Genomic DNA, 25,527 nt, shown 5'->3' with positions numbered 1-25,527 from the left:
TAGAATAAAAAAAAATTCTCAAGATTTTTCTTAGCTCATATAACCTCTTTCAGTAACATTCAAGAAATTATTCAATATGCTACTTATTTATTTCTATTTCAAAATACTTCTAATAGTATGCAGCTAATTTATGTTGATGTCATTTCAGCATTTGCGTACATTAAAGATTCCAGGGAAACAAGTATCAGCTTTATCTTGGGAAGGAGGCGGTTTAAAAATAGCATTAGCTGTTGATCAGTGTATTTATTTTGCAAATATTCGGCCAGACTATAAGGTAAGGAACATATTAAAATATTATCAGGTCCTGAACAGGTTTTATTTGAGCATCTGCTTACTAGTGTATTGCTTAATATGTTTTTGGATGGGTTTTTAGTATATATTATAATTCACTATTTATATTATGTTTATTGTTATAAACTCTATTCCAATTATTGGAATTGTGATCCAAAACATCAAGGGTTTTTTTTTTTTTGGGGGGGTGTTTCCTTAAAGACCCTATGCCATTCTCATAAATAATAATTATCTGAAGATTCAACATTTTAAATGGGATTAATTATCTGTGTCAGACTGGCCACAGATTACTCCCTAGGAAAGAACGACCCTTGATTCCATAAGTGTTAGAGAAAAGGTACTTTTACTAGAGATGCTGAGTGCAGCATGAGCGAGGCAAGCACTGAAGAAGAACCGCACAAAAATCATATATTGAAAGCAATCCCCAATGTCTAAAACCCTCCCCCCTGGGAAAATAGTCCAAGTGCTGTTCTGATGTTTTGGGAACCTGGTGCCTCAGGCACTGCTGTAAATTCCTTTCCCATGGCTGGCGTCCTTAAAGGCAGGAAGATGGCTCAGTTTAGCACCTCTGGTTCCTGCCAGTGTGCACTCCCAAATTTCCCATAGCATTCTTCCAGCGCTCTTCCCCTCCCAAATGCCCCCTCCACCCGGGTTATAGAAGTTGCTAGTGAGCTTCAAAGAAAGCAAAGATAGGCAGCTGATATTCGATATGAGAAAGATATTAATCAATGTTGACTTTATAAATACATTTCTACATGCTGTAGTACAATGTTATTCAGAAATATTAGTATTATTGTTTTTATTAACAGTGGGGTTATTGCACTAACACAGTAGTATATGCATATACCCGACCTGACCGTCCAGAATATTGTGTTGTCTTCTGGGATATAAAAAACAATGAAAAGTATTTGAAATTTGTCAAGAGTTTAATCTCCATAACAACCTGTGGAGACTTCTGCATTCTGGCAACTAAAGCTGATGAAAATCAACTACAGGTAGTATTGCTTATTTTATAAACTTACCTGTTAGTCAAATTGTTATTCTTTCTTTATCTATAATTGAGTACTTATTGTGAAATTCTAAATTGTTTCTAGTACTATGGAACATATGAATTGGAAAGGATATTATGGGTTATCTCTGCTCAGTATAGAAATCCCCTAAACCATCTGTTAAGTGCCCATCCTGGCCCAATTTCTCCAGCAAAGAGTGTACCACACTTCTAGGCAAACCGTTATAACAGCACTTATCCTTGTGAAATTCCTACTAGTGTTCAGCCTGTACTATCTTTGATTTCAACAAAGTACAACAAAGTATGTGACAGCATTTTAGAAATTTGTAAATTTTTACCAAATACAGCAGGATTTACTTCAGAAATCCAAATGATTCAGGCAAGAATGTTCTGCTGTACTTATCTGTAACTGCTTCTACTTTATCTTTTGGAAAAAAACAATTATTTCTGTTATTATTTATATCTCTTGTATAATGCTTACAAAGGAGGAGGATGAAACAGAATGCGCTGGTGGAATGGTAAAGCAATTGTTTTAAATGTTGCCTTAACTGATAGAGTGGTTGTTATATGATAATATATCTATCAAAATAACAGTTTCTTAGGATGCAATTAGTACAGATTATATCTCAGTTTGTTATAATTTATGGAATTGCTTTTTTTTTATTTACAGAAGTTGCTAGATAAGAAAAATGACTGTCTACTACATAGGATGAAATGGGTTGAAATGATGCGTAGTTCTCTTCATGTATATATTCACATAACTGTCTATAGTTCTCTATAAAAAATGACTTATTTTATGTTTATTTTATTGTAATTCTTCAGAAGTGGTATTCTAGACTGGTTCATGATAGACATTCTAAATAAAATATAGTAAAATAAACAAAAAAAATACAAAGTAATATAAAAATCAGAAAGACATGGTTTTTAGACCATGAATTCTACTCTCACCTTAGCTGTGAAAGCCAGCTGGGTGACCGTGAGCCAATCACTCTCTTTCAGTGCAACCATGCTCACAGTATTGTTGTGGGGTAAATAGGAGGAAGACAGTGTGTTGGATAGGTTCTCTGCGTTGAGTTATTTATAAAAATAATAAAGGGGGGATACAAATAAATAAGAATGGAATCATTTTGCCTAGTGGCAAAAAGATACAGAATAGAAAATAGATGTGCTCAATTTGTTTATTACCCTCCTTATTTCTGGTAAACACAATAAAGGTTGAAGGAAAAGGTTGAAGTACCTCCACTTAAGATATTCATAACTATCTCACATGGCTCTTGGGATAAAAAGGGAGAGGTAACTGAGGAGAGGTTTATGTGAAGAGGAGAATGGGGAAAGATGAAGAAGAGTTGACATTGGTAAGACCTGAGCAACATTACCAACAGCTGCTGCAAAACTTACAAGGACCTCAACAGGAAGCTGCTGGATCAAGAGCCACGTTAAGTAGCAGCCATGCTTGAAGCTCACCTTGGGAGTTCATGCTGATGCTTAGAGCTTAGCTTGGAGGTCAGCAGTAATACTCTCTTGTAGCTGGAAAGAAAGAGACTGATAGCTCTCTTTACATAATACTGGTGCTTCTATTTATGAAAAGGAGTTGAAAAGCCTTTAACATAATACCAATAAAGTATAGGTATTGCTTTCTTTTTTTCTCCAATGGATTAAAAATATTATAATTTTAAATAATAAATTGTTCGCTTTGTTCTTTATGTAATCCATGCAGAATCTTGGCGTGTGTTGAATTTCTCTTGTGATAATTGCATGTGTTTTTATTTTTGTCTAGTATGTACTTGTGCTTTGTAATTCCATTGGCACACCTTTGGATCCAAAATATATAGATATTGGTAAGCAAATATTTAAAGTATATCTGTATATGTTTGTATGAACATTATTCTCAGTCTGCTGTCCTCATTAACACTAGTTATTTGGTAGACATTTTGTTGCAAGTTACAAGTCGTTTTACTTAGGCTTTTCTGATTTCTCCATTGTTTTAAAATATATTTTCCTAGACCCAGTTTCAAAATGGAAACAGCATATGATATTCAGTATAGAATAAGCTAGATCAAATTATAACAATAAAGATGGACAATATTACATTCTTTCTGTCAATGTAGGTCTGTGGCTGAGAGACAGCCTCTTATATAACTGAGAGACAATTCTTATATAACTAATGTAATTTACATCACTAATCTTGTGAATTCCTGGATAAGATGAAATGACAAATTATTCTTCCAAACTGCAACTTTAACTCAGTCTTTAGATTACAAAATATTTACGTTTTTAAAAAGAATTTATGCTGCTTAATATGTTTAATTAAGTACAATTTTGCAAAAAGCTATTCAATGTTCACATCTGATACTAGATGAATTTGCATTAAAGTATTGATGGGCCTGTTCTAATTATTATTTATTTTAGTTATTATTATATATTTATGCTGCCCATCTCCTTTGTAGGGTGATTCTTTAACTTGTGTTTTTTGTTTGAATTTTATAATAGCCCCACAGTTTGTTACAATGACTAAAACCCAGGTCATAGCAGCTTCAAAAGAAGCATTTTATATTTGGCAATACCGCGTAGACAAGAAGCTCACAGCAATGGAAATTAATCAGGTAGCACGGACCAGAAAAGAAGGCAAGGAAAGGTTTGTCCATTGTTTTTTTTTTAAACCTCTTTTCCCTGTGCTGCATATCTTGCCACTTATGGTGATTTTATGACATTTGATTAATAATCTTAACAGGAGAAAAAATACTTTCTAGGAGAAGGATGTAGAAAATCACACCACATTGATGCCAAGAACTTACATGTAGTCACCAAAAGATCAAAAACAATTTATCTAAAAAGAATTAAAATGGCTGTTTTATGAATAATTGTAAATACAATTGAAATAATTTGTTACTTGTAAATAGATCTGATTTGTAAAATGAAAGTATGCTGATGTCAGGGGTCACAATTGAAATTTAGAACTCTTATTTGAATAAGTTCTCCCAAATTGTTGTATACTTTCTCAGTGTAAACTTCAGTGCAATATTTGCTTGGTTTCTTTCAGGATTTACCATGTGGATGATAGTCCTTCTGGAGCAGGTGATGGAGCTCTTGACTATGCTAAGGTCCTACAAGTAAGTTCCCCTTTTAAAAAGTAGCTGAATTTCAGGTGCCAAGTTTGTTGATGGGTTACTATTTCCATCTTAAAGATGAAGTCACCTTTTTTATTTAAAGAGACCTGTTTTGTAACTCAACAACATTTCTTAATGTTATTTCACCTATCCTGGTGGTTTTCTTTGCATCTTGTTCTAGAGAAATAAGTTAAATAACACTATTATTATTTTCAGGGAACAAGGGATACTATTTGTGCAATAACTGCCTCGGATAAGACACTGATTATTGTAAGTAATAGAGAAGTAATTTTGCTTTATTTTACAATATTTGTTCTTTGCTTTTCAAATATAACTGTTCTTAAAGCAGTTGAGAAGAGTAAAATTAGTTTAAAAGTAAATAGTGTATCTGGTCATGATGGATTTAAATTTATATATTCACTATTAGCAAACAGAACTGTATTTGGAATAGAGAAAAATTATAAAAGCAGGCATGATATTTTTCCGATTAAAATCGGAATTCCCGGGCGAGCGGCGGGTGGGGCGGGCGGGTGAGCAGCAGGCGGGCGAGCGGCGGGCGAGCGCGGCGGGCGATTTCTTGGCGAGCGGTGGGAGGTCTCTTTTGGCCGGCCCCGATTTTTTTTTCAGAGGGGAATATCATGCCTGAAAAGGTAATCTGCAACAACACACACAGAGTATAATGCATCCGGCCCGCAGGCCGCCAGTTTGATACCCCTGTTCTAATTTATTTATTTGAAAATTGAAGGCCAAGTGTTTCAGCCTAACCCCAGCAAAGATTACAACATCTTACATAAAAGCACAATGCAACCACATACATGAAGAATTTTACACATTAAATATTTTTCTGGATGATAATTACAATAACAGTTAAAAAATGCAGAATTAGAGTTATGCATCATTTGTGTATAGATAAATTGACAGACAAAGCTTAGGAGTGAAACACAGTGACCCACTACAGGGAGAAAATCTGCACAAGTATTTTGCATTTTGTCGTTTAAGAATCTGGCTTATACCAAATGTAATGACAATATTTTCTTAATTATGACTAAAAAAGGCTCTATAATCATGTGTTTTGAAGAGAGGAATGGTAGATACGCAGGCAAAAGATCTCCCATGACAGTTTGTTAGACTAACATATACATGTGGGAATGCACCAATTATTCATTTAGTCAATTATTAATTTAATCAGAATATTAATACAGAAGCATTTCCAAAGTGCAGCAAAGGTTTATTAAATGACATGATACACTACTTGCCTTACTAAGAACCTCTAATGAGGAACCATTTTGCTTCATAGTGCCTCACAATTTATTTTTGCCTAGGGAAGAGAATCTGGCACCATTCAGAGTTACAGGCTGCCCAATGTTGGTTTAATTCGAAAATATAACCTAAACTGTCGGCCCTACCAAATGTCTTTGAATTGCAAGTCTAGGTAAGAAAAGAAAGGTTTATTTATTAAGGTGATTCTCAATTTTTTAGTTAAAGTGCATATAAATTAGTTAAATGGGTCTTGAAGAATTATAGTTAATGTACTATATTGAAAACAAGATTTTAAAATGGGTAAAGAACAATTATGATGGGAATGTTAAATTGTGTTTAAACAAATATTCCTATTCTCTAAATTTGTATTACAGAGCAAACTTCAATTTAAAATTCTTTTTGTTTTTGGTGAAGAGACATCCAGAGAAAATGTTTGTTTTTAATTTAATGCTGAAATATTAATCAAAGTATTTTTCCCCTCTGCCTTTGTTATGTTTGTAGTCGTCTAGCTATCATAGACATGTTAGGATTGCTGACTTTCTTTGACTTGGATGCACGAGTAACAGATGGTTCAGGATGCCAAGGAGTCGGTGAACAACTCAAATTGGAACGCAGAGATGTCTGGGATATGAAATGGGCCACAGATAATCCAGATTTGTTTGCCATGATGGAGAAAACAAGGATGTATGTGTTTAGAAACCTGGATCCTGAGGTAGAATAACTAATAATAATGAAAAAATATTAATTTCATTATGATCATTATCATCACCGCCTTTCAGAAAGAAAACAAGTGAAAGTCATTTAAGTGGGCTAAAAGTTCCATGAATAATCAAGGAGTTGTTCCTCTTGATTTTTGCCACTATCACCATTTGCCCCTCCATCTGACCATTTATAAAGTGATAAATGAATTAAATATTCATTTCTTACCATGTGGTAAGAAATAATTAACTTGTCTTCACATCTTTTGGCTATCTCAATTGAATATCTTCCAATTTTCTGAATTATATTTTGAAGTCATCTTTGATTACCCTTCGAAACAGTTACAGTCATATCTGTTTTAATTGATACTTTTTATTCTGATAGTTTTTCCTTATTCACTGATTTAAAAGTTTCAAATATTTGTGGAGGGGGATATGGTGTTCAACCCCTTGAGCATTCTAATTGCAGGTGTAGAAACTATAATAGCATGGGTAAAATTCTTTTAAGCAGGATTCACTTTGTGTAGCACTTCCAAAATGCGTTTAAGTTTTCCTTTTACCATTAATTAACTTTATATATTCCAAGGAACCAATTCAAACTTCTGGATATATTTGCAACTTTGAAGATTTAGAAATCAAATCTGTCTTATTGGATGAAATATTAAAGGTAAGTAAAAAATTATGTTAATTGAAGAAAATGCCACATGCAAAAAAAAAAATAGCTTGATTGGAAATGAGTGAGATATTTTTTTCTATTTAAATAGAATCCTGAACACCCTAATAAGGACTGCGTAATACATTTTGATATTAGATCATTACGAGATGCTCAGGCAATTGTTAAAGAAGCAGGGATTGCAGAATCTTCCCAGTTCATTGAAGAAAATTCACATCCAAGACTTTGGTAAAAATCTATTTCCATTTATATGTATTGTCAGTATAATGATTCAAAATGGTAGTTTGTAGTAGTTCCTAGAATAAACATTACTGACAGAAAATATTGTACGTAGAGAAATAATGGAAAAAAATTCAGGGCTATTTATTCCTCCTCAACCATGGATCGTTATTCTATTATGACTATCCATTATTATGGTCAGGCAGAGTTTTTTCCCCAGTAATTTAAATTATCCTACTTAAAAAGAAACAGAATAAACAAAAGAAAGGGTACAACGTGCAGAGGTGAAAATTGGGACTAGAAAATTTCTGAGATTTCTTACAATTTTGATTTTGAAGGATAAATTCAATAGGACTATATATGCTTCAAAAATAAGTTTGGAAGAATTATACACACAACACTTTTAGCTACTTATTAAGGCATGCCACTCTCTTTTCAAATTTGACCGTTAGCTCTCGCATCACTTCAACCAAAAAGTTTGAAATCGTGAAGCTTCTTGTGGAATACTGTGATAGCCATCGCTAAGCAAGACGGTAGAAAAGTGCAATCACTTTGCCTATCAACAACACACCAGGCTATCCCAGTTACTGAACACCCTCATCATTAAGGGAAGCACTTTCCTGCCAGCTTCCCATAATCAAGTCAGTAGGAAAGCTGGCAGCAAGTTGCAAACCCCACACGCTGCTGGGTGAGGAAGGGAGCAAGGGGATATATGAGAAGGTCTGGGAGGTCGCATGGGGGTATGATGCAGGGGTGTGAGGGTACAGCGTGGCTTGGGGAGGGTCAGGGTGTTTGTGCAAAGGCCTCAGTACCACTTCAGTTTTCAGCCCAAGAGTCAAGAGGCTTCTGAAGCCTCTCCATAACAGAAAACTCCCTTTTTACAATTAATTCAGGGTATAGTCAAGGTGACTGGAGGGAGCTGAGCGTTTACTAGCCAGATGCCCTTCCTGATGCCTATGTGGAGTTTGTAACATATTTTTTTTTCTTGTGCCCTAGAAGAAAAACATCCTCCACTACCTAGGATTGAATTCAGTCTTCTGATCGGGAGGCTGGGAATCTTCATCAGTAGGCCACCATGCCAGTCGCTTCTGAAGCCTCTCCATCTGGCTGTAATGTAATGCCTAATGCCAAAATCCACTTGGATTTCAGCACAGAGCTTTTTCAGCTTGTGCTTAAAGACAGGAGGGATCCTTTTAGAAAGTGACAATCGTTTGTGATCTTCCCTGTCAGCTTTCCTATTGACTTACTGGGGAAGCTAGCAGAGAAGATGATCACTTGAACACAGGGCATTTACCAACTGGTTGTAAGTGTGAATGCATTGCCAAGTGCTCAGATATTGATCACATGATGGTGGGGCATTGTAATGGCCATAAGTTGGGGACTGGTTCATAAATCTTTTTGTTCAGCACCATCATAACTTTGAACAGTCGCTGAACAAAAGTTCATAAATCGAAGACTACCTGTATTCTAAATAAAGATGATGTCTATGTAGATATAAAATATGTGTTCTTTATACAGGCGTCTATTGGCTGAAACAGCTCTCCAGAAACTTGATCTTCACACTGCTGAGCAAGCTTTTGTACGCTATAAAAATTACCAGGGTATTAAGTTTGTAAAACGCCTTCACAATCTCCAGAGTGAAGCACTTAGGCAAGCTGAAGTGGCAGTTTATTTTGGAAAATTTGAAGAAGCCGAAAGAATGTATTTGGACATGGATAGAAGGTAATTGCTGTAGATAAATTTAATTATCCCAAGTATATAATAGCATTTGATGGAGGGAAGACATGTTTTTAAACTGATTAATTTTAAAGTGTGAGTGCATACATAAATTACATTTCCCAAACTGAACTCCTTAGAAGGACTAACAAGAACATGAAACATGAAGAAGGATTACAGAAAGGTCAGAATAGCCAATTTAAATTTGCATCATTCAAATGTTTTGCTTGACATAAAGTTGTTTTCAAAGATGCCCAGAGATCTCTGAATAACAAAAGCAGCTTCGTGTTGTTTCTCCCTTCAGGCTCTGCTCCTTTTGTACATGTGTGTGACATTTTGACTGATGTACAGAACAAGTGGAGTTGTGGTACAACAACACAAACACCGCTTTTGTCATTTGCCCACCCAATTGATTATCATCTTTGTTACTTAAAGCTGAATATTTTGTACAGCTGTGACATAGTTTTACAAAATACAGAGCATTTCTAACCATAATCCAATAATTTCTAAAGCTGGTCTTTGTAAAACAGGCCACTGTTACTGCAAATGATGCCAAAGCCAAGAAGATGAGATCTTGATTGTCCACTGAGATGAGACTTGAAACAATACTCTCTTCATTTGCTACCCTTTTCCCCCCCATTCAGTCATGTCTGATTCTGGGAAACTACCTAGACAAGTTGCTGAAGTTTTCTTGTCAAGTTTTCTTTTTTCAGAGGTTTGCCCTTGCCTCCTTTCTAGAGCTGAGAGAAAGTGAATGGCCCAAGGTCACCCAGCAAGCTTTGTACCTAAGATGGAACTAGAATTCACGATCTCCCAGTTTCTAGTCTGATACGTAACCGCTACAACTAAGCTGTAAATAGCATTGTTTTTCTTTTGATAAGGTTGCCTATTTGTCACATTTACAGAGACCTTGCAGTTGACCTGCGAATGAAACTAGGCAATGGGTTTCGAGTAGTGCAGCTGTTGCAAACAGGCTCAGGCCATGGAGACGACAGCCTCCTTGAACAGGCGCACAATGAAATTGGAGAGTACTTCGCAGATAGACAGAAATGGTATGCTGGTAACTTCCAGTTGTAACCAATTGTGATTGTGACTGACTCAGATGGAGCATTTTTGCATTTTGCGGTGCAAAGGATAAAAATGGAATAGAACCGTGTATTTCTCTGATTGTAATTTTAATTAAAGAAATTGTTTTCAAGGAAAATAAAGAATTATTCTTTTGATAAACTGAAGTACAAAGTGACTTTAATGCAAAATCTGTTAACATTCTGTTACAGAATTATAAATAACTGGACATTTTTTTTTCAGAAATCATGCCTTTGCTTGATTACACCCTGAATATTCATTATACGTTTAACAATATTCACAAATCATCAGCCATTTATACCCCCCTCTTTTTTTTAACCATTGTAGGGCGAATGCAGTTCCCTACTTTGTACAAGGCAGAAACCATGAGCGTTTAGCTGAATGTTATTATATGCTGGAAGACTATCAAGCATTAGAAAATTTAGCTAACTCGCTTCCAGAAAATAACAAGTTGCTTCCAGTGAGTATAAGAATCAGCTTCTTGGGATTAGTTACTGTAAGTTGCTTATCTTGAATATAATCGATTAAGAGCCATAATGGCTCAGTGGTTAAAATGAAGTCTTGCAGGCTAAGAGCAGGCTAATCTGCCTATAGCTAGGAGTTCAATCTTGAACGGCTCAAGGTTAGCTCAGCCTTCCATCCTTCCGAGTTTGGTAAAATGAGGGCCCAGATTGATGGGGGCAATATGCTGACTCTGTAAACCACTTAGAGGCACTGTAAAACACTGTGAAGTGGTATTTAAATGCTATTGCTAAGTTCTGGAAGAATTGTTTCTGGTTATATATGCTTATGATTGTATTCTGTATTTTGTTGATTTAAGCAAGTTTTTTATCTGAAAAAATAAATGCTTGTGGTCTGATTCTACTGAGGGTAACAATACTGAAGACATAAACAGAAATTTTAAAAACTGTTTTAAAATTTTAAAGGTTGTTAAAATGTGTTGTTTCTCATGTTGAAATGGAAATCTAGTAAAAAATATAATGCCATCCAATAAACTTTAAAAATGATATTTTTAATCATACATGACCTTTAAGATAAAAATAACCTCAGCCATATTCTTAACACATTTTTAAGATTGAATACCCAGAGGGGCTGTGATTGTGAAATGGCTATAATAAAAAAAGCAGCACAGCATGGGTTATACTTTAAATTTATAAAACTTGATATGATGTTAACTGGATATACTTCTATAAGTATATCAAAAATATAAAGAATTAAACACTGCAAAAGATGGTAATACGGTAATAATTCCCCTGATTAATCTTGGTTATCAGTATATTACATTTTGTATTTGTCACGTGCCAAATGAAGTTCTTTGCTGTCACCTGCCACAGTCAATTTGTTAGAAATTAAAGAGTTTTGATATTGTATGCTGCTACTCTTCTATAATGTAATAATACCTTTCTATATCTTTTAGGATATAAGCCATAAGTTTGTTACTGTGGGGATGAGTGAACAAGCTGTAGCTGCCTTTCTGAAATGTAACAGACCAAAGGATGCAGTAGATGTCTGTGTTAATCTCAACCAGGTAAAAAGCATAATATAGGAGACAGTGTTTAGGGGAGCTTGTTCATATTAATTTAATGGTTGCTTTCAATATAGCTTCCCTTGCAGCTTCAACTGGCAGCTAAGAGATTGAAAATACAACAAAATATAACAACCTAGGAATGTATGTATCCTCATATTCTGTGTCTCTAATGGCCAATTCAGAAATGACATGAGAAATATATAATCCATTATCTTAATATCTAAAAGTAGGTAGCATGTTTGGAAACATAGTTTTCATCAGGGACCAATTTGAGAAGCTTAAAAGATTTTTTTCATGGGCCAATCCCCAAATATCAAAGATACATTCCATTCAGACAATTAACACTGAGAGAAAATGTATTGTTTTCTTCCATGGTTCCATTCAAAAGCTCTTGCACAACTAATTTTAGAAACATAAAGGAGGTCCAATCTAAGTATCTCCTGTCTCACATAGTTTGGCTACTTGTTTAAAATATGTTGTTTGAGAGTGGGGAGAAAAGATACTACAGCTAAACTATGGGAGAGTAATCCATGGATGCTGCTAACCTCCTGCCTCCATCCCATTTGTAGTCTCAAAAACACCCTCTGTATCAGTGGGGATAAAATATTTAATCAAACCATTTTTGGTTATTTAGACTTGCTGTCTAAATAACCCAAAACTTGGGTTCCTCCCCCCATTTGGTGGGGAATGTTAAGGGACAAAATGTGTAAAGAACCAATTTCACCTCTTAAAAACTCTCATCTCCCTAAACGATAAAACAGCTGAAATTTAATGATTGTATCAACCATATCCCTGCTTCCCTATGTGACAAAAAATATTACATTCAAAAGTAGGTACTACAGCAAGTACTGTAATGATACAGCAAGTACTGTAATAGACAAATATAAAAAAATGGAGATTCCAACTGGAGCTGGAATTACATTGTTAGTTAGGAAAGAGATTAATGCAGTAGCAACACAAATATATATTGATTCTCATGGGCATTTTATTATTATTAAACTTCTTTTCTTCAAGCAGCTCGTTTCTCTCCTTTTGAGAATCTCAATTACTTTATCCAAACATAGTCTTGTTGGTTTTTCATTTCCTTTCAACACATTCTCTCCTCTGTATATTTATTTTGCAATTCAATCTTCATTCCTTCTCACTATATGCCTATACCATCTTAATGTATTTCTTTTGTACCAGTCACTCACACACACACACACACACACACACATACACACACAAAATACGCACTCTCTTTCACTCTGGGTCTGTTTTCCTTAAGTTTATTACACCCACTATTCTCTTCTTGTTTTATTGCACACTGTTGTGATGCACCCCACAGTCTCTGCTTTCATCTTACTTTTATGTTTTTTCTCGCTTACCAAATTCTGATTTTCACATAAAACAATGGAGAGAAGCAGGCTGTTATACACAACCTTTTCCCCTCCTTCTGATAAACATTCTTTCTACTGGCACTTAGTTAACATTCTGCTAAGGTACACAAATTAATGCATGTACAGGTGATCCTTGTGTTATGTCCATTCGCTCAGCGACTGTTCAAAATTACGATGGTGCTGAACTAGGGGGATTTACTAGTCCTCAAATTTCTAGTTGTCACAGTATCCCTACGACATGAATGTTGCTGAGTATCAGTTTCCATCATTCCCTGCCAACTTCCCACAAGCAAATTCAGTGGTGAAGCCAGCAGGAAGTCAGAAGTCATGGTCATGTGTAGTCCTTAACTAATGACTGGAAATTCAAGAACAGCCATCACTAAACAACAGTCATGTGACATTGTGCTTTATGACCAGTTTACTTAGCAATTCCAGTCCCAATTGCTATGCTCTATTTTTGCTATATTTGATATATTTTATAATCATTTGTTCCATTTTCCTGTTAGACTAAAAGTTAATTTTCAGATCCATATTCTTTGTTGCATCTAACATTTGTCTAGCGACATGTCATCATTTGCATTCAATATGTACAATCATGTCCTGACAAATATATCTTTAATATTACCATAATTATTTCTTAAACATTTGTACATAAATGTATTTAACTACTGAAGAAATATCACACATACTTGTATTATTTTATGCTCCAGGTTGAACCATTCCTTAGGCTTTCCACATGTATAAGAGTAGTACAGTAGTATACTGTAATACCCTTAACCAATCAGTAAGCAACTACAAGGGTATATTCTCACAAAATATTCTGTAATAAAAGCCTATTCTGTTTATCATGTTTTCTCTAATCCAACAAATGTACAATAAACTTTTTTTCAATAGAAGAGAATATCTGTAGCTCACAGTTTAGTGATAGAGCCCATATAACAACCAAACTCAGATAACTCCAAGGCCTGTAAGCTTTCATTCACACCATCATCCATCTTCCTGTGATTTCAGTTGCTATTTTGGGTTTTTTAAATTAAAAACCCAATTCCAGCTCTAGTGATGCAAATAGTGAATTACAGGTAGTCCTCAAATTATGACTGCAGCTAAGACCAGAATTTCGGTCATAAGTCATGATAGTCATAAGTGGAAGTACCCACATCATTGGGCCCAATCTTACAGCTGTTTTTATGATGGTTGTTAAGCAAATCATGCATTAAGTCTGAATCCATTCTCTCAGATGAGTACTTTTTTGTCAGAAACCAGCAAAAAAATACTGGAAACCATCAAAAAAAAAAAACAACTTTACAAATGATGGTCATGTGACTATGGGACTCCAGTCATAAATGTTAGCCAGCTGCCAAGTACCCAAAATGTGAGGTCGTGACTGTGTGTGTGACATTTTATGATGGTGGGAAGTGCTTTACAATCCACAAGGCACCTTTTCCAAGGCTATCGTAATGCCAAATGGTTGTTAAATCGAAGCCTCCCTATATGCTATTTAAGCTGTCACCTTATCACAAAAGACAATTCTTCCATTTAAAATACTGTTTAGAAAATCTCTTGTAACTCCATGACATTTAGTTATCTTAAGAAGCCATGTAAAAGGACATAATAACTTTAAATCTTATAGGTTGACTCAGCCTTCTATCCTTCTGAGGTTGGTGAAATAATAAGATTGTTGGGGACAGTAGGCTGACTCTGTAAACTGCTTAGAGAGAGATAAGTGCTATTGCTATAGTACATGTTTATTTATTTATTTACTTTCCCACAACTCTGAGAACTGTTCCACAAGATTACAGCCCCAATATTTCCCAACAAAATGAAATGTACCCATGACCTAGTAATCTTAAATTCTCCTAGATTAATTTCTTCGATAAGAGACTACATTTATTTAAGACTTGGTCCTAAATTTAGATTCGCATTTATTAATGGTTGTTGCTTTTTCTTCTAGTGGAGTAAAGCTGTTGAACTAGCTAAGGAACATAACATGAAAGAGATTGGTTCTCTTCTAGCCAGATATGCGTCTCAGTTATTGGAAAAGAATAAACCTCTTGATGCTGTTGAACTATATCGTAAAGCCAATTATTTCTTTGATGCTGCAAAACTTATGTTCAAGGTACTGTTGTTAAGGGATATCTGGACAAAAAAAGGAGAGATAGAGTAAACAATGATGTTTTAAAAATATCTGGTGGAATAGATTCTTCTTTTTCTGCTGCAGAAGATTTAGGGCACGTTTTGGCAGATACAAATGCCTACTGGTGTATTATGGAGCATACAGTAGCTTGATGTTAACTATTTAAGAAATTGACAGTTTTTATTCATTTGCCACTGATGCTTCTATTACTAGGAATACAGTAAATATGCACATTTCTCTTGTCTTACTATATATTTTATCTATTAAGGCCTTTATAGGCGTAAAGAAGATTTGGTGCACATCATTAGCATTTATCAGTTTGTTCAGCAATAGTTGTATTGTATTGAAATAGAAACTGCTTTTACAGCTTGTTTTTTCCTTTTTTTTTCTGAGACTCCAGGCCATGAGCATGAACCAATGTGGTATTTTTGACATACAGTTTTTTGGATGAAGTCTTATGAAGATACCTTTAACGTTGTATGCCTGTGATATTAAACTTGATTAAGTTTACTTTTCATATACAAATTAACATTTGGTTCCTAACTAAAAAAAAAAAAGCTGCAGATGTTTTTTACTCCCTCCAAAGAGATCCATATTATTCCTGTTTTTCCATTCTGCAACAGTGTTTGTTGTGGGTCATATTCAACTTAAAAAGAATGCAAAAAAGGCTTTGCTTCCAGGCAAGAGAGAAAATTGTTAAGGGGAAAACAGTTTGGAGTATTGTCAGTTTTTCACAAATGTCTGAGTAGGATATAAATCTATTTACTGTGCAAAATACTTTTATAGCCTTGGTTTTCCATATGGCATTGTAATTAGAAAATAAATCTAATTTATAATGTTTGTCTTTTTAAAGATTGCAGATGAAGAGGCTAAAAAGAGAACCAAGCCTTTACGGGTTAAAAAGCTATATGTCATGTCGGCTTTACTTGTTGAACAATACCATGAACAAATAAAAAATTCGCAGAGAGAAAAAGTCAAAGGAAAGACTTCAGAGGTAAAATTTCAGAAGGCTTCATTGACTCTATTGGGACTGCAAGGAACACCTATCAGTATAGAGTTGTGAAGTAATTTCTATAATGTGACAACTCATATTTCCTATCAATATTATCCAAAAATATTTAGAACACCCTTTGGAAAATGGTCTTACAAATGCATCCAGTCAAAATTATATGTCAAAATAGCATAGATTCCTCACCATAAGCATTTTGGAGTGAGAAATTAGTATCTGCAAGATGGTGGACACAACATTACGGACCATGCCCTCCCCCTTTTTTTGCATGTTTGTAATAATTGATGCACAATCAAAACACTCCATGCTCATCATCTTGCAGAAGCCACTGCTGCTCCTTACACAGTTTTCCTACATTTACATCTTCCATAGAAAAAAGGAAAAATCACAGAATTTCCAATGATACTTCTCCCTTAAGAAAAATTCTAATTAGTAGGAGGGAAACCTTAGATGAAACAGCTTCTTGGTCCCTTTTATTGACATTCAATTGTATATAGTGTGGCCTCGCCCTTGTGAAATGAATTGGTTCTGTGCATTGGACCATTATCCAAGTAAAGAGCCATGGTGACACACTGGTTAGAATGCAGTATTGCAGGCTAATTCAGCTCACTGCCAGCAGTTCAATTCTCACTGGCCCAGGATTGACTCAGCCTCCCATTCTTCTGAGGTCAGTAAAATTAGGACCCAGATTGTGGGGTCAATATGCTGGTTCTGTAAACTGCTTAGAGAGGGCTGTAAAGCATTGTGAAGTGGTATATAAGTCTAAGTGCTATTGCTGTTGCTAAATATGTTTGGTTTTTATGATGAATGTGTAATTTAAAAAGTAAACATGGGCTTACGTCCCTTTAAAAGCTTTTCCTGTTTATCTTCGCTGCTGTACAACTTAATATTGTTCATGAACTACATTATTACAATGCATGAAATGCACACTAACTTAATGTAAATAATAGGCTTGCTATCACTTGTTTACTTTCTTTTATTACATCTCTTATGCCAGGCTACTTCAGCCCTAGCTGGCTTGTTAGAAGAAGATGTTCTTTCCACAGACAGTCGCCTGATCGATAATGCTTGGCGAGGAGCTGAGGCTTACCATTTTTTCATACTTGCCCAAAGGCAGCTGTATGAAGGTTATGTAGATACAGCAATGAAAACAGGTACGATGCTGGCCTTTTTTCACTTTGGATTCAGGGGGCAATTTTTGCATTACGTATCCAGTCTTTAAGCAAATGTTTTCAGTTTCCTGTTCGGTATATCTAGCAAAATTCTTTCCTCAAAAGAAACCCTACTGAAATCATTAAAGATCTAAAACTCTTAGCCTGAATCATTTATGGCTATTGACTACTTAAGTAGTCAACTATTGTATTCCGGATATTGAACATTTTTCTTCCAGTTTTGGGATTTAGTATAGATCTTAAGAGTTCTCTTCTAGGCAGATCTTTCCTGTTGCTTGTATTAAACCACTTCATACTGTGGATCACAACAGTTGGGTGCCAGCCAATGGTTTCAATACATTAACATAGGAGTACTTATATAACAAAAACTGCTTATTTAATTTAATAGACGGATATGTTCTGAATCTATTGCTTTCTACATTAACAGCTCTTCATTTGAGGGATTATGAAGACATTATTCCTGCAGTAGAAATCTATTCCCTATTGGCTCTTTGTGCGTCTGCGAACAGGGCATTTGGTACCTGTTCAAAAGCCTTTGTTAAACTGGAATCTTTAGAAAATCTTAGTCCAGACCAGAAACTACAATATGAAGAACTTGCCCTGCAAATATTCACAAAACACTATCCTAAAGATAGCAAAAAATCAGACTTGGATGGTCTACTTGAAGAGTAAGCATGGTGTTTTTTTCTTGTAATTACAATACAATATCCTGAGTTTGCTGGAAATCAGTGGTGCAGCAGTAAAACTGCTTTTTCCCCAGAAGTTCTGTCTGTTCCCGAAGTCTATTTGGATTAAGGGAGAAAAACATGGGAGAAGGGAGAGAAGCGAATTCTCACTTTGCACTAATAGTTGACTACCATTATTTAATGCTTGATAATAAGTGAGCATATGATACAGCTCCAGATTTGGAAAACCAAATCCTCCCTCATTAATTGGTAATTGCATTTTCTGTAAAGATAGTCTCAGAATCGGAGAGTCCCATAGAAATTTTCCAAACAATTTTCCTGGAAATATTTATCACATATATAAATTGGAATTCCTTGCAGAATATAAATTAATCTAGGAATAATACTCATTTTGAGGGCATTCGTCTTACTTGCACACTGCATTTTTAATTTTAAAAATAATTGTATTGCAATTCAAACTTCTTCATTTTTTAAATCAGTCATATCTGTTGCATGCTGACAAAACATTTGTAATCCATGCTTGTAATCTTAAATTTGACTGGATGGCTAATATTGACATCTTGTGATGCTGTTTTTCTTCCTTGTGTTTTATAGGGGTGAAGGAAAGCTTCCAACGTGTGTTGCTACAGGAAGGCCCATCACAGAGTATCAGTTTTGGATGTGCAATATATGCAAGCACTGTGTTCAAGCTCAAGAAATCAGCAACTATAACTTCTGCCCACTCTGCCACAGTTCGGTGGCCTATTAAATTATGCAGGTGAAAACAACCATCTGTGTCTGTTAATGTAAGTATTTGCTCCTGGTGGGACTGGAATGGGGAAAATTCCCCTCAGAATAGCTTTGTTACATCCTCAAAAGTTGTCCCAGTTGAACCTAAAATTTGGGAAGCAAGGGACAACTACAGGGGAAAGCAAGGGGCATTAAGAAATAGATCCTGGTGTGTCTTTATGCATTAATTACAAATATACATGGTCTGAAATATTGAAGGGAGTTACGAAGAAGCATAAGCACCCACACAAGAGCAATTAAGTCTGTATACTTTTATAAAAAAAAACTAATTTGAATCCAGCTTTAAAATAGGCAACTAGGGAAGGTTTTTTTTAAAGTGAAAATAAGGATTTGATATAAACAAATATTTGCTTTCTTGAGTCAGGATCACTTTTGCACTGAAGTTCAAAATAATATATGTATAAAATAAATATAGATATGGCACTTCTTCAGCTCTTCACTGAAAAGATATCAGAGTTTAGTCTACAATTTTTAAATATGGGTATGTAACCCAAATAAAATGCATGGGTTGGTTCTTGCTACACTTACAGTCTCTGATCAGCTGTTTAAGCATTGATGGCAGAAGTCCAAGCCTTCTGAAATAGCTTACATTTTACATACAAGGTTCTCGGTCAAATTCAAGGCATGGCCTCTTCTGGGAAAAGGCTGGGAGAGATCTGTAACAAGAGGAAATACTTGATTCAGAATATTTAAAGCCTATTACCCCTTTTGCTCTCTTTTTCCGCTCTGACCTTCCTTCAACACTTTACTTTTATTCATAACATTATCTCCAAAAACAGCAAAGAATTTAGCAACATTAACTACTGAAGCAAAACAGCATAGCTAACAGAAGTTTTGTATAAAAACTGACTTAAATTTTTGATTACCTGAATGTTTAATAGAAACATATTTCTTACATGGAAAAGATTATATATTTGTACATAACTTGCTCCATAATTTTGATTATATTCATTGTGTTATATGAGAAAAGAACTGTTTCTTTTTAAATCAATATTTATATAACCTACCTTTTCTGTAGTAATATTGAAATACACTGTTCAAAGAAATCAATATTGTATTTTTCCATGAAGAAGAAACAACTGTAACTGTAGAAAACTAAATGATAAAATGCATAAATAAAAATATAAAGTGGTATGGACAAATACATGGTTTATTACATAAAATGTCATTACATATATTATCCTGAATTTATTTAATAATTAAAATAAATTCCAGATGTATTCTCAATTTCCTATTCTTTTTTTATGTTCATTTCATGGTTCATGTTCATTTCAAGTTCCTTTTTCAATAAATTAAACATAAAAACTTGTGTGTTTTTTGTTTTACACAATCAGTGAATGTATTAATGGAAGATAGGAATTCCTGTGTATGTCTTCCACTATGTAAATTACACCAGATTACACCTCATTGAGCAATATATAACCACTGAAAATTAATTACTATTCAAACCCAACTCTCAAACAGTCCACAGCAGTCCTAGCACAATTTCTACAATTAATAACATTAATGTTTGGGGTATAAACTTTGTGGAAATACATAGGTACATATACTACAGACATAGTAGGAATAAACTCCTGATAATGAGGACAGAAATTACTCAAAGGTTGAGGAATTTCTTTTAATGAAAACGGAAAAGAAATCAGTTTAGATACTGTTCATTAGTGGTGAACTTTTAAGATAAGCAAGGTTGTTGAAAGCTGAATGGAAAGCTTAGGAACTTAAAATGGGATTGTATAGAGAGGAAGATGAAAGAACAATGATATTTTTATACAAGTCATGACCACTGCATTGTATTAGTTTTAATATTTCATAAATAAGCTGCTGTTGCCCTTTGGTAACTGGAAACCTATCTCAAACGCTGTATGGTGGATCAAAAGACCCATCCATCACTGAAGAGTGATCTCGTAGGGGATCCAGTCTTGGTGTGCTTTTCTCTGATCATAACAGCAGAACAACAGCATTGGGACTGACGATACAAGCTAGAAGCTTCACAGCCCTTGCTCCTCAGTAGTACTCAAGATATAGGAGACAACTGGAATGCTTAAGAAAGACCGCACTCTGCCTCTATTTTTCAAGTGTGGGTGTTTATATTGATATTAACATATAATTTAAACAGGAGCTCTGAGAAACATGTTTTCTTTTTTGCATGAAGGACAAATGTCAAGGAAATAAATGAAGACAGTGTTTACCTTTGATAACTTGGAGAATGCACAGTGTCAAAACAACCAAAATTCAAAGATATGTCACTCCTCTCAGTAGTTAATTCCATGACATACAATGGTTTCAGGTGGCTTGTGCCTGCTCTTGCAAAGGAATGGCTGAAGAATATTTATGTCCCCATAATTACAATCCACACTACCTAAGCAACACGCTTGATTTACAATGTGTCAGTGTTTCATTGCATATTTCCATTTTTTCAGAGCTCAATAACTTACCAATTAAAAGGCTGCATCAGCAGGAAATAAGATGTACTGACAACCTATGTCTCTTAATTTGTTTCTCTTCTAGTTCATGACAAGAGAAACAAATTTATGGCAACATTTTGTCATATGCTATCTTCAAATTGGCTTGCTTCCTGAAATTAAAATGTTTCTGGTTGGCTCTCAGAGAAGCAGCTAAATATATGCATATGCACCCACAAATAAAGAAGCAGCCAAAATACAGCCGCTGTCAACTTTACAAAGAGACCAAACAGGAAACGGGACCATGAAAGCTAATTCTACCGTATTGTAAGTTACATTAACAGGAACTGACAAGTCTGTAAGTTTTCCCGCCGTCACCCTTAGAGTCCAAAAAACTAGGGATGGTCTGTCCTGCACCTCTTGTTCTGTCCATTATACTGCTGCAGCCAATGCTGTCTCTTCTCTGAGTATTTCCTAGGCAGATCTGTTTGCCCCATCTCAGGCCTTTCCCACATCTCATTACAGGCACTTGTTAAACAAGGAATCCTTAACAGATTACTCACCCTTAACAGAAGTTGAATTAAACTTTCATTTAGCAACTTCAATTATTTTCAGAGATAATAAAAACAGTAATTATTTTCATGCATCCAAAAAAGAGCTTCTTAAGTGGGCTGTCCCTGCTAAAGTAAAGCAATGACCCAGGGGCCCTATATTAAATATATGTATCTCCAATATTCGGCTTACAGCCAACACATCTGCGTTAAGAATTTTAAACAAACCTGCCAATAAACAATTCAAAATCTTACTTCAATTGTTAATATGTAATCATTTTATTGTAAATGGACTGTGAATTATTGGATATTCACTTGAATTGAGTCTCCCAGTGATGAAATAGTAGGATCTCATCTAATTTCTGGAGCAAATTTGACCTTCACAATGAGCATTTGATCATTGTTAATCCTTTTCCTGATGTTTCCTTTTAGAAGAAATCATGTAAACTAAATCGGTATGTTCATGTGATTCTGATTTATTATGCTATTATTTACCAAATATGATCGATATGATTCGTGTGTGTTATGTTACCACTGTGAGTTGCTCAGAGTTTTGATAATGGAATCAGCACAAAAGCAACCTGATACAGAACAACTGTGGAGCAGGGTAATGTTAAGTCTGGGTAATGGCTACCTATGGTGAAAAGCAGTTGTTTACACTACTCAGGGCCAAAATGAAGAGAAACAAAAATACCCCATTTTCATTTCTTTTTGTAAAGGCAGCTGGGTTTACAGTTTAATTCAGTTTCAATGCCAGCATGGAAAAATATCTATGGCAGCCTCTTCTCTGCATCTCAGCTGGATATCACTTTTCTTTTCTTTTCTTTTTTTGCAAGAGCAGTCCCAGATTCCATGAGCAAAGAGGGAATAAGTCAGGAAGGAAAAACAGGGAATACTCAGAAGGGACGGAAAAGATCAGAGTGGGAAGGGCCAGCAATACCCAGTTTTTATCATGGTTCCAACTCCACTGTCCTTGGGTCCTATCTGCCTGGCCATACAATCCCAAACAGTCTTCCATGGGGAGGGGAATCTTTTCTCATCCTTTCTATAAGGACACTGTAGAGGACTTTAATGAATTCATCCTCAAAGAATGGTAGAAGGAACAACAAGGATCATACAACACATCAATCAGGGGTGGGATTCTACCAGTTTGCACCTATTTGCTAGAACAGGTTGTTAACATTCTAAGCAGTTCAGAGAACCAGTTGTTAGAAGAAATTGCTGGCCTAATCCTGTAAGGAAGACAGGAATGAAACATTCTGGTGTTGCTTACAGAAACTGCCTCTCTGTTAACCCTTATTACATTCTTGGCAGGACTAGACTTCCTGTCTCAGGTACTTCTCTGGAGTTTTTCCCCCCCTCCTTTGCTGGTACTTTGCTTGTATGGAGTGACCATTCAAAGTTACAATGGCACTGAAAAAAGTGACTTATGACCATTTTTTACACTTACGACTGTTGCAGCATCCCCACAGTCATGAGAGGCCAGGCAAGGAGATGCGTGCCTCGATGTGAGTGATGTTGAGTTGGCCACGCCCAGCCAGTCACATGACCACCAAGCCACGCCCACCAACTAAGCCACGCCCACAGAACCGGTTGTTCAAAAATTTGAATCCCACCCCTGACGTCAATGTTCGGGAAAACATAAAATCATCCTCAAAAAGTAACTGCCTAAAATCTATGCAATACTCAGTCATGTTCAAATCAATTACAATGTACTGAATGTTTCCCAAAGCTAGAAATTTGAGGAAAAGGAAACTGCTGCTTCCTGTGAAGTTGATTTTCAGTCTGGTGGAAGTAGATTCTAATTTAGCAACAGGAATGAAAGGGGGTTCCAATTCTGCTTGGATGAAAATCAGCTTTTCAGAAGGCTAATGTCTAATTTTCTCTCACTAGAATTGCAGCAGATATTTCTGGAAATGTGGAAAGTGCTGCATCTAGGTGTAATTTGGCGGCGCACACTAAAATTCAGAGATCTTGCCAAACAATCAACAAAGCACTTGGTCAAGTTACAATTCTATTTCTGCAATAAGAAAAAGATTAACTTAGAAGTTGCACATTGTTTTTAATCTATCTGAAATCAAAGTTTGAATTGCACTAGAGAATCTATTGTCAAAGGCAAGTATTTCATCTTTTGTGGGAAAACAAAAATGCTTCCTGACTGTAGGGAAATGTGAACAGCACTGAATGTGACTATCTCTAAAGTATAAGTCTCTCTCTCTCTCTCTCTCTCTCTCTCCCTTCCTCCTCTCCCCCTCTCCCGCTCCCTCTCTTTGTCCCCCAGAAATGTTGCCAAACCACTTAGTCCACAGATTTAGTATCAACTCAAAAAAAATCCTTCATCTCTGCAGCCATGGTTTATTCATTACACAATTCATATTCCCAAGGTTAATATCATTTGGAGAAGAGCAGGTGACCAAATGTTTGGTTGACCATCAAAGTCAAACATGATTGATGAATCCCGTGTAATAAATTTATAACTCCTAGACACATCAAAAGCATTTGCAATGCTATCAAAAATTTCCACACATTTAAAAAGGTGTTTTGTTCACACAAGCCTGGCTATCTTGATTTTTCTTAAGTCAAAGACTTAAAAACACAAATCACACCCTTGCCATCTGGAGGATCTTACTGTTTTTGTTATTACTTGAGGATTATACTATCTCTTATTAATATCTGAATTCACTACAGAAATAATATATAATCCAAAGCTATGTTGTCCCAAAAAGTCCAAACAGCTACCTAATAGACTCAATGCAACCAAATACTTCTTAAATATAAAGCAGACTAATCAACAATGAAATCATTAAAGCACACATGTCAATAATAACTTCGTTATTTATATGTTATCTCGGTTTGTTTTCAGTGCTTTGCATAAATATAACCCAATAAAATAAAAGTAACCTGAAAAGCATTTTAAATCCAGTTGAAGGGAAATAATGCATGACTAACTGGAATTGAGAAAAACATCTTTAGGTATTTCATGTGTGAGGAGTCAAATATGAAGATTCTGTAATACTATCTAACTAGCAGGTCAATCAAATATGTATATCCACATTGTCAAATCATGAATACTGTAAAAAGCTCTGTATTGATTGATTGATTGATTGATTGATTGAGATAATTTGTATTCAGTTCACTCCATTAATGACTTATGGCAATTTACAGGAATACAATGACAACAACAAGGATACAGCTATGAGTTCTACCCCAGGGAAGAATTAAGTGATATCAAAAAATATCCTTGCTGAGGCTTGTAAAACATGCCTGCCTGATTATCTAAGAATGCTGTCAGACTGCAACTAACTTGATCCTAAACTCCTCTAAATTATCCTGTTCCATGGAGGAACAAACCACCATAAATTGAAAAGATCCTTCCTTCTTTCCCAGATCTGTCTCTTACCTTTCTACCATATCTCCCTCTATTCTCCTTATTAGACTAGGGATACAGGGGCCATTGGGGGAAGTTAAAACACACCTAATCAATCCAAAAATATTTTCCTTTAAGGCACAGAAGATCGCTGCAAACTGGGAAGGAGAAACAAGATAAACAAAGCTGGGTAAAAAACATAGAAAAGCAAATTAAAGGGGGGGAAAATAAGTTTCCGAAAGAGGGAATCCATTTCTTCTCATTCCCACACACAACATTACCTTCAAGCCTAACCCACCAGTATTTCTGCTGCCCTGCTAAACCCAACCTATTTGTATGCAGGAAGATTACAGGCTTTTTCCTAGCCCCATTTAACCATCCCACCAGCTCTCACTAAGTGGATACATTAAAAGGTAACTCTGCCACCCTATGAAAGTCCAACTATCCTAAT

At 35.4% G+C, this 25,527-nt stretch overlaps 1 protein-coding gene across 2 annotated transcripts in view; it reads left to right on the top strand.

Moving 5' to 3' along the window:
- The window catches only part of WDR35 (WD repeat domain 35), a 33,301-nt gene extending 13,318 nt beyond the window's left edge, over positions 1-19,983 (top strand). The window contains exons 9-28 of one of the 2 annotated variants that reach the window (XM_087947082.1): positions 149-274; positions 1,101-1,286; positions 1,786-1,818; positions 3,078-3,138; positions 3,791-3,935; positions 4,341-4,410; positions 4,624-4,677; positions 5,730-5,839; positions 6,169-6,379; positions 6,952-7,032; positions 7,130-7,266; positions 8,776-8,979; positions 9,879-10,025; positions 10,387-10,519; positions 11,477-11,587; positions 14,918-15,082; positions 15,954-16,094; positions 17,107-17,263; positions 17,709-17,949; positions 18,562-19,983. In XM_087947082.1, the coding sequence (XP_087803208.1) occupies positions 149-274; positions 1,101-1,286; positions 1,786-1,818; positions 3,078-3,138; positions 3,791-3,935; positions 4,341-4,410; positions 4,624-4,677; positions 5,730-5,839; positions 6,169-6,379; positions 6,952-7,032; positions 7,130-7,266; positions 8,776-8,979; positions 9,879-10,025; positions 10,387-10,519; positions 11,477-11,587; positions 14,918-15,082; positions 15,954-16,094; positions 17,107-17,263; positions 17,709-17,949; positions 18,562-18,715 (2,667 nt within the window). In that variant the 3' untranslated portion in view covers positions 18,716-19,983. The remainder of the gene's footprint in view (positions 1-148; positions 275-1,100; positions 1,287-1,785; positions 1,819-3,077; positions 3,139-3,790; positions 3,936-4,340; positions 4,411-4,623; positions 4,678-5,729; positions 5,840-6,168; positions 6,380-6,951; positions 7,033-7,129; positions 7,267-8,775; positions 8,980-9,878; positions 10,026-10,386; positions 10,520-11,476; positions 11,588-14,917; positions 15,083-15,953; positions 16,095-17,106; positions 17,264-17,708; positions 17,950-18,561) is intronic. The other variant, XM_087947090.1, reaches the window with a different exon arrangement.
- The last annotated feature ends 5,544 nt before the right edge of the window (positions 19,984-25,527 follow it).

The sequence above is a fragment of the Notechis scutatus genome, chromosome 1 (assembly GCF_049901735.1).
Source record: "Notechis scutatus isolate UNSWTSFEM ecotype Mainland chromosome 1, rNotScu1.2, whole genome shotgun sequence".
Lineage (NCBI taxonomy): Eukaryota > Metazoa > Chordata > Lepidosauria > Squamata > Elapidae > Notechis > Notechis scutatus.
Note: the sequence above shows the minus strand (reverse complement) of the source record. Positions and strands in the feature narration are given on the sequence as shown.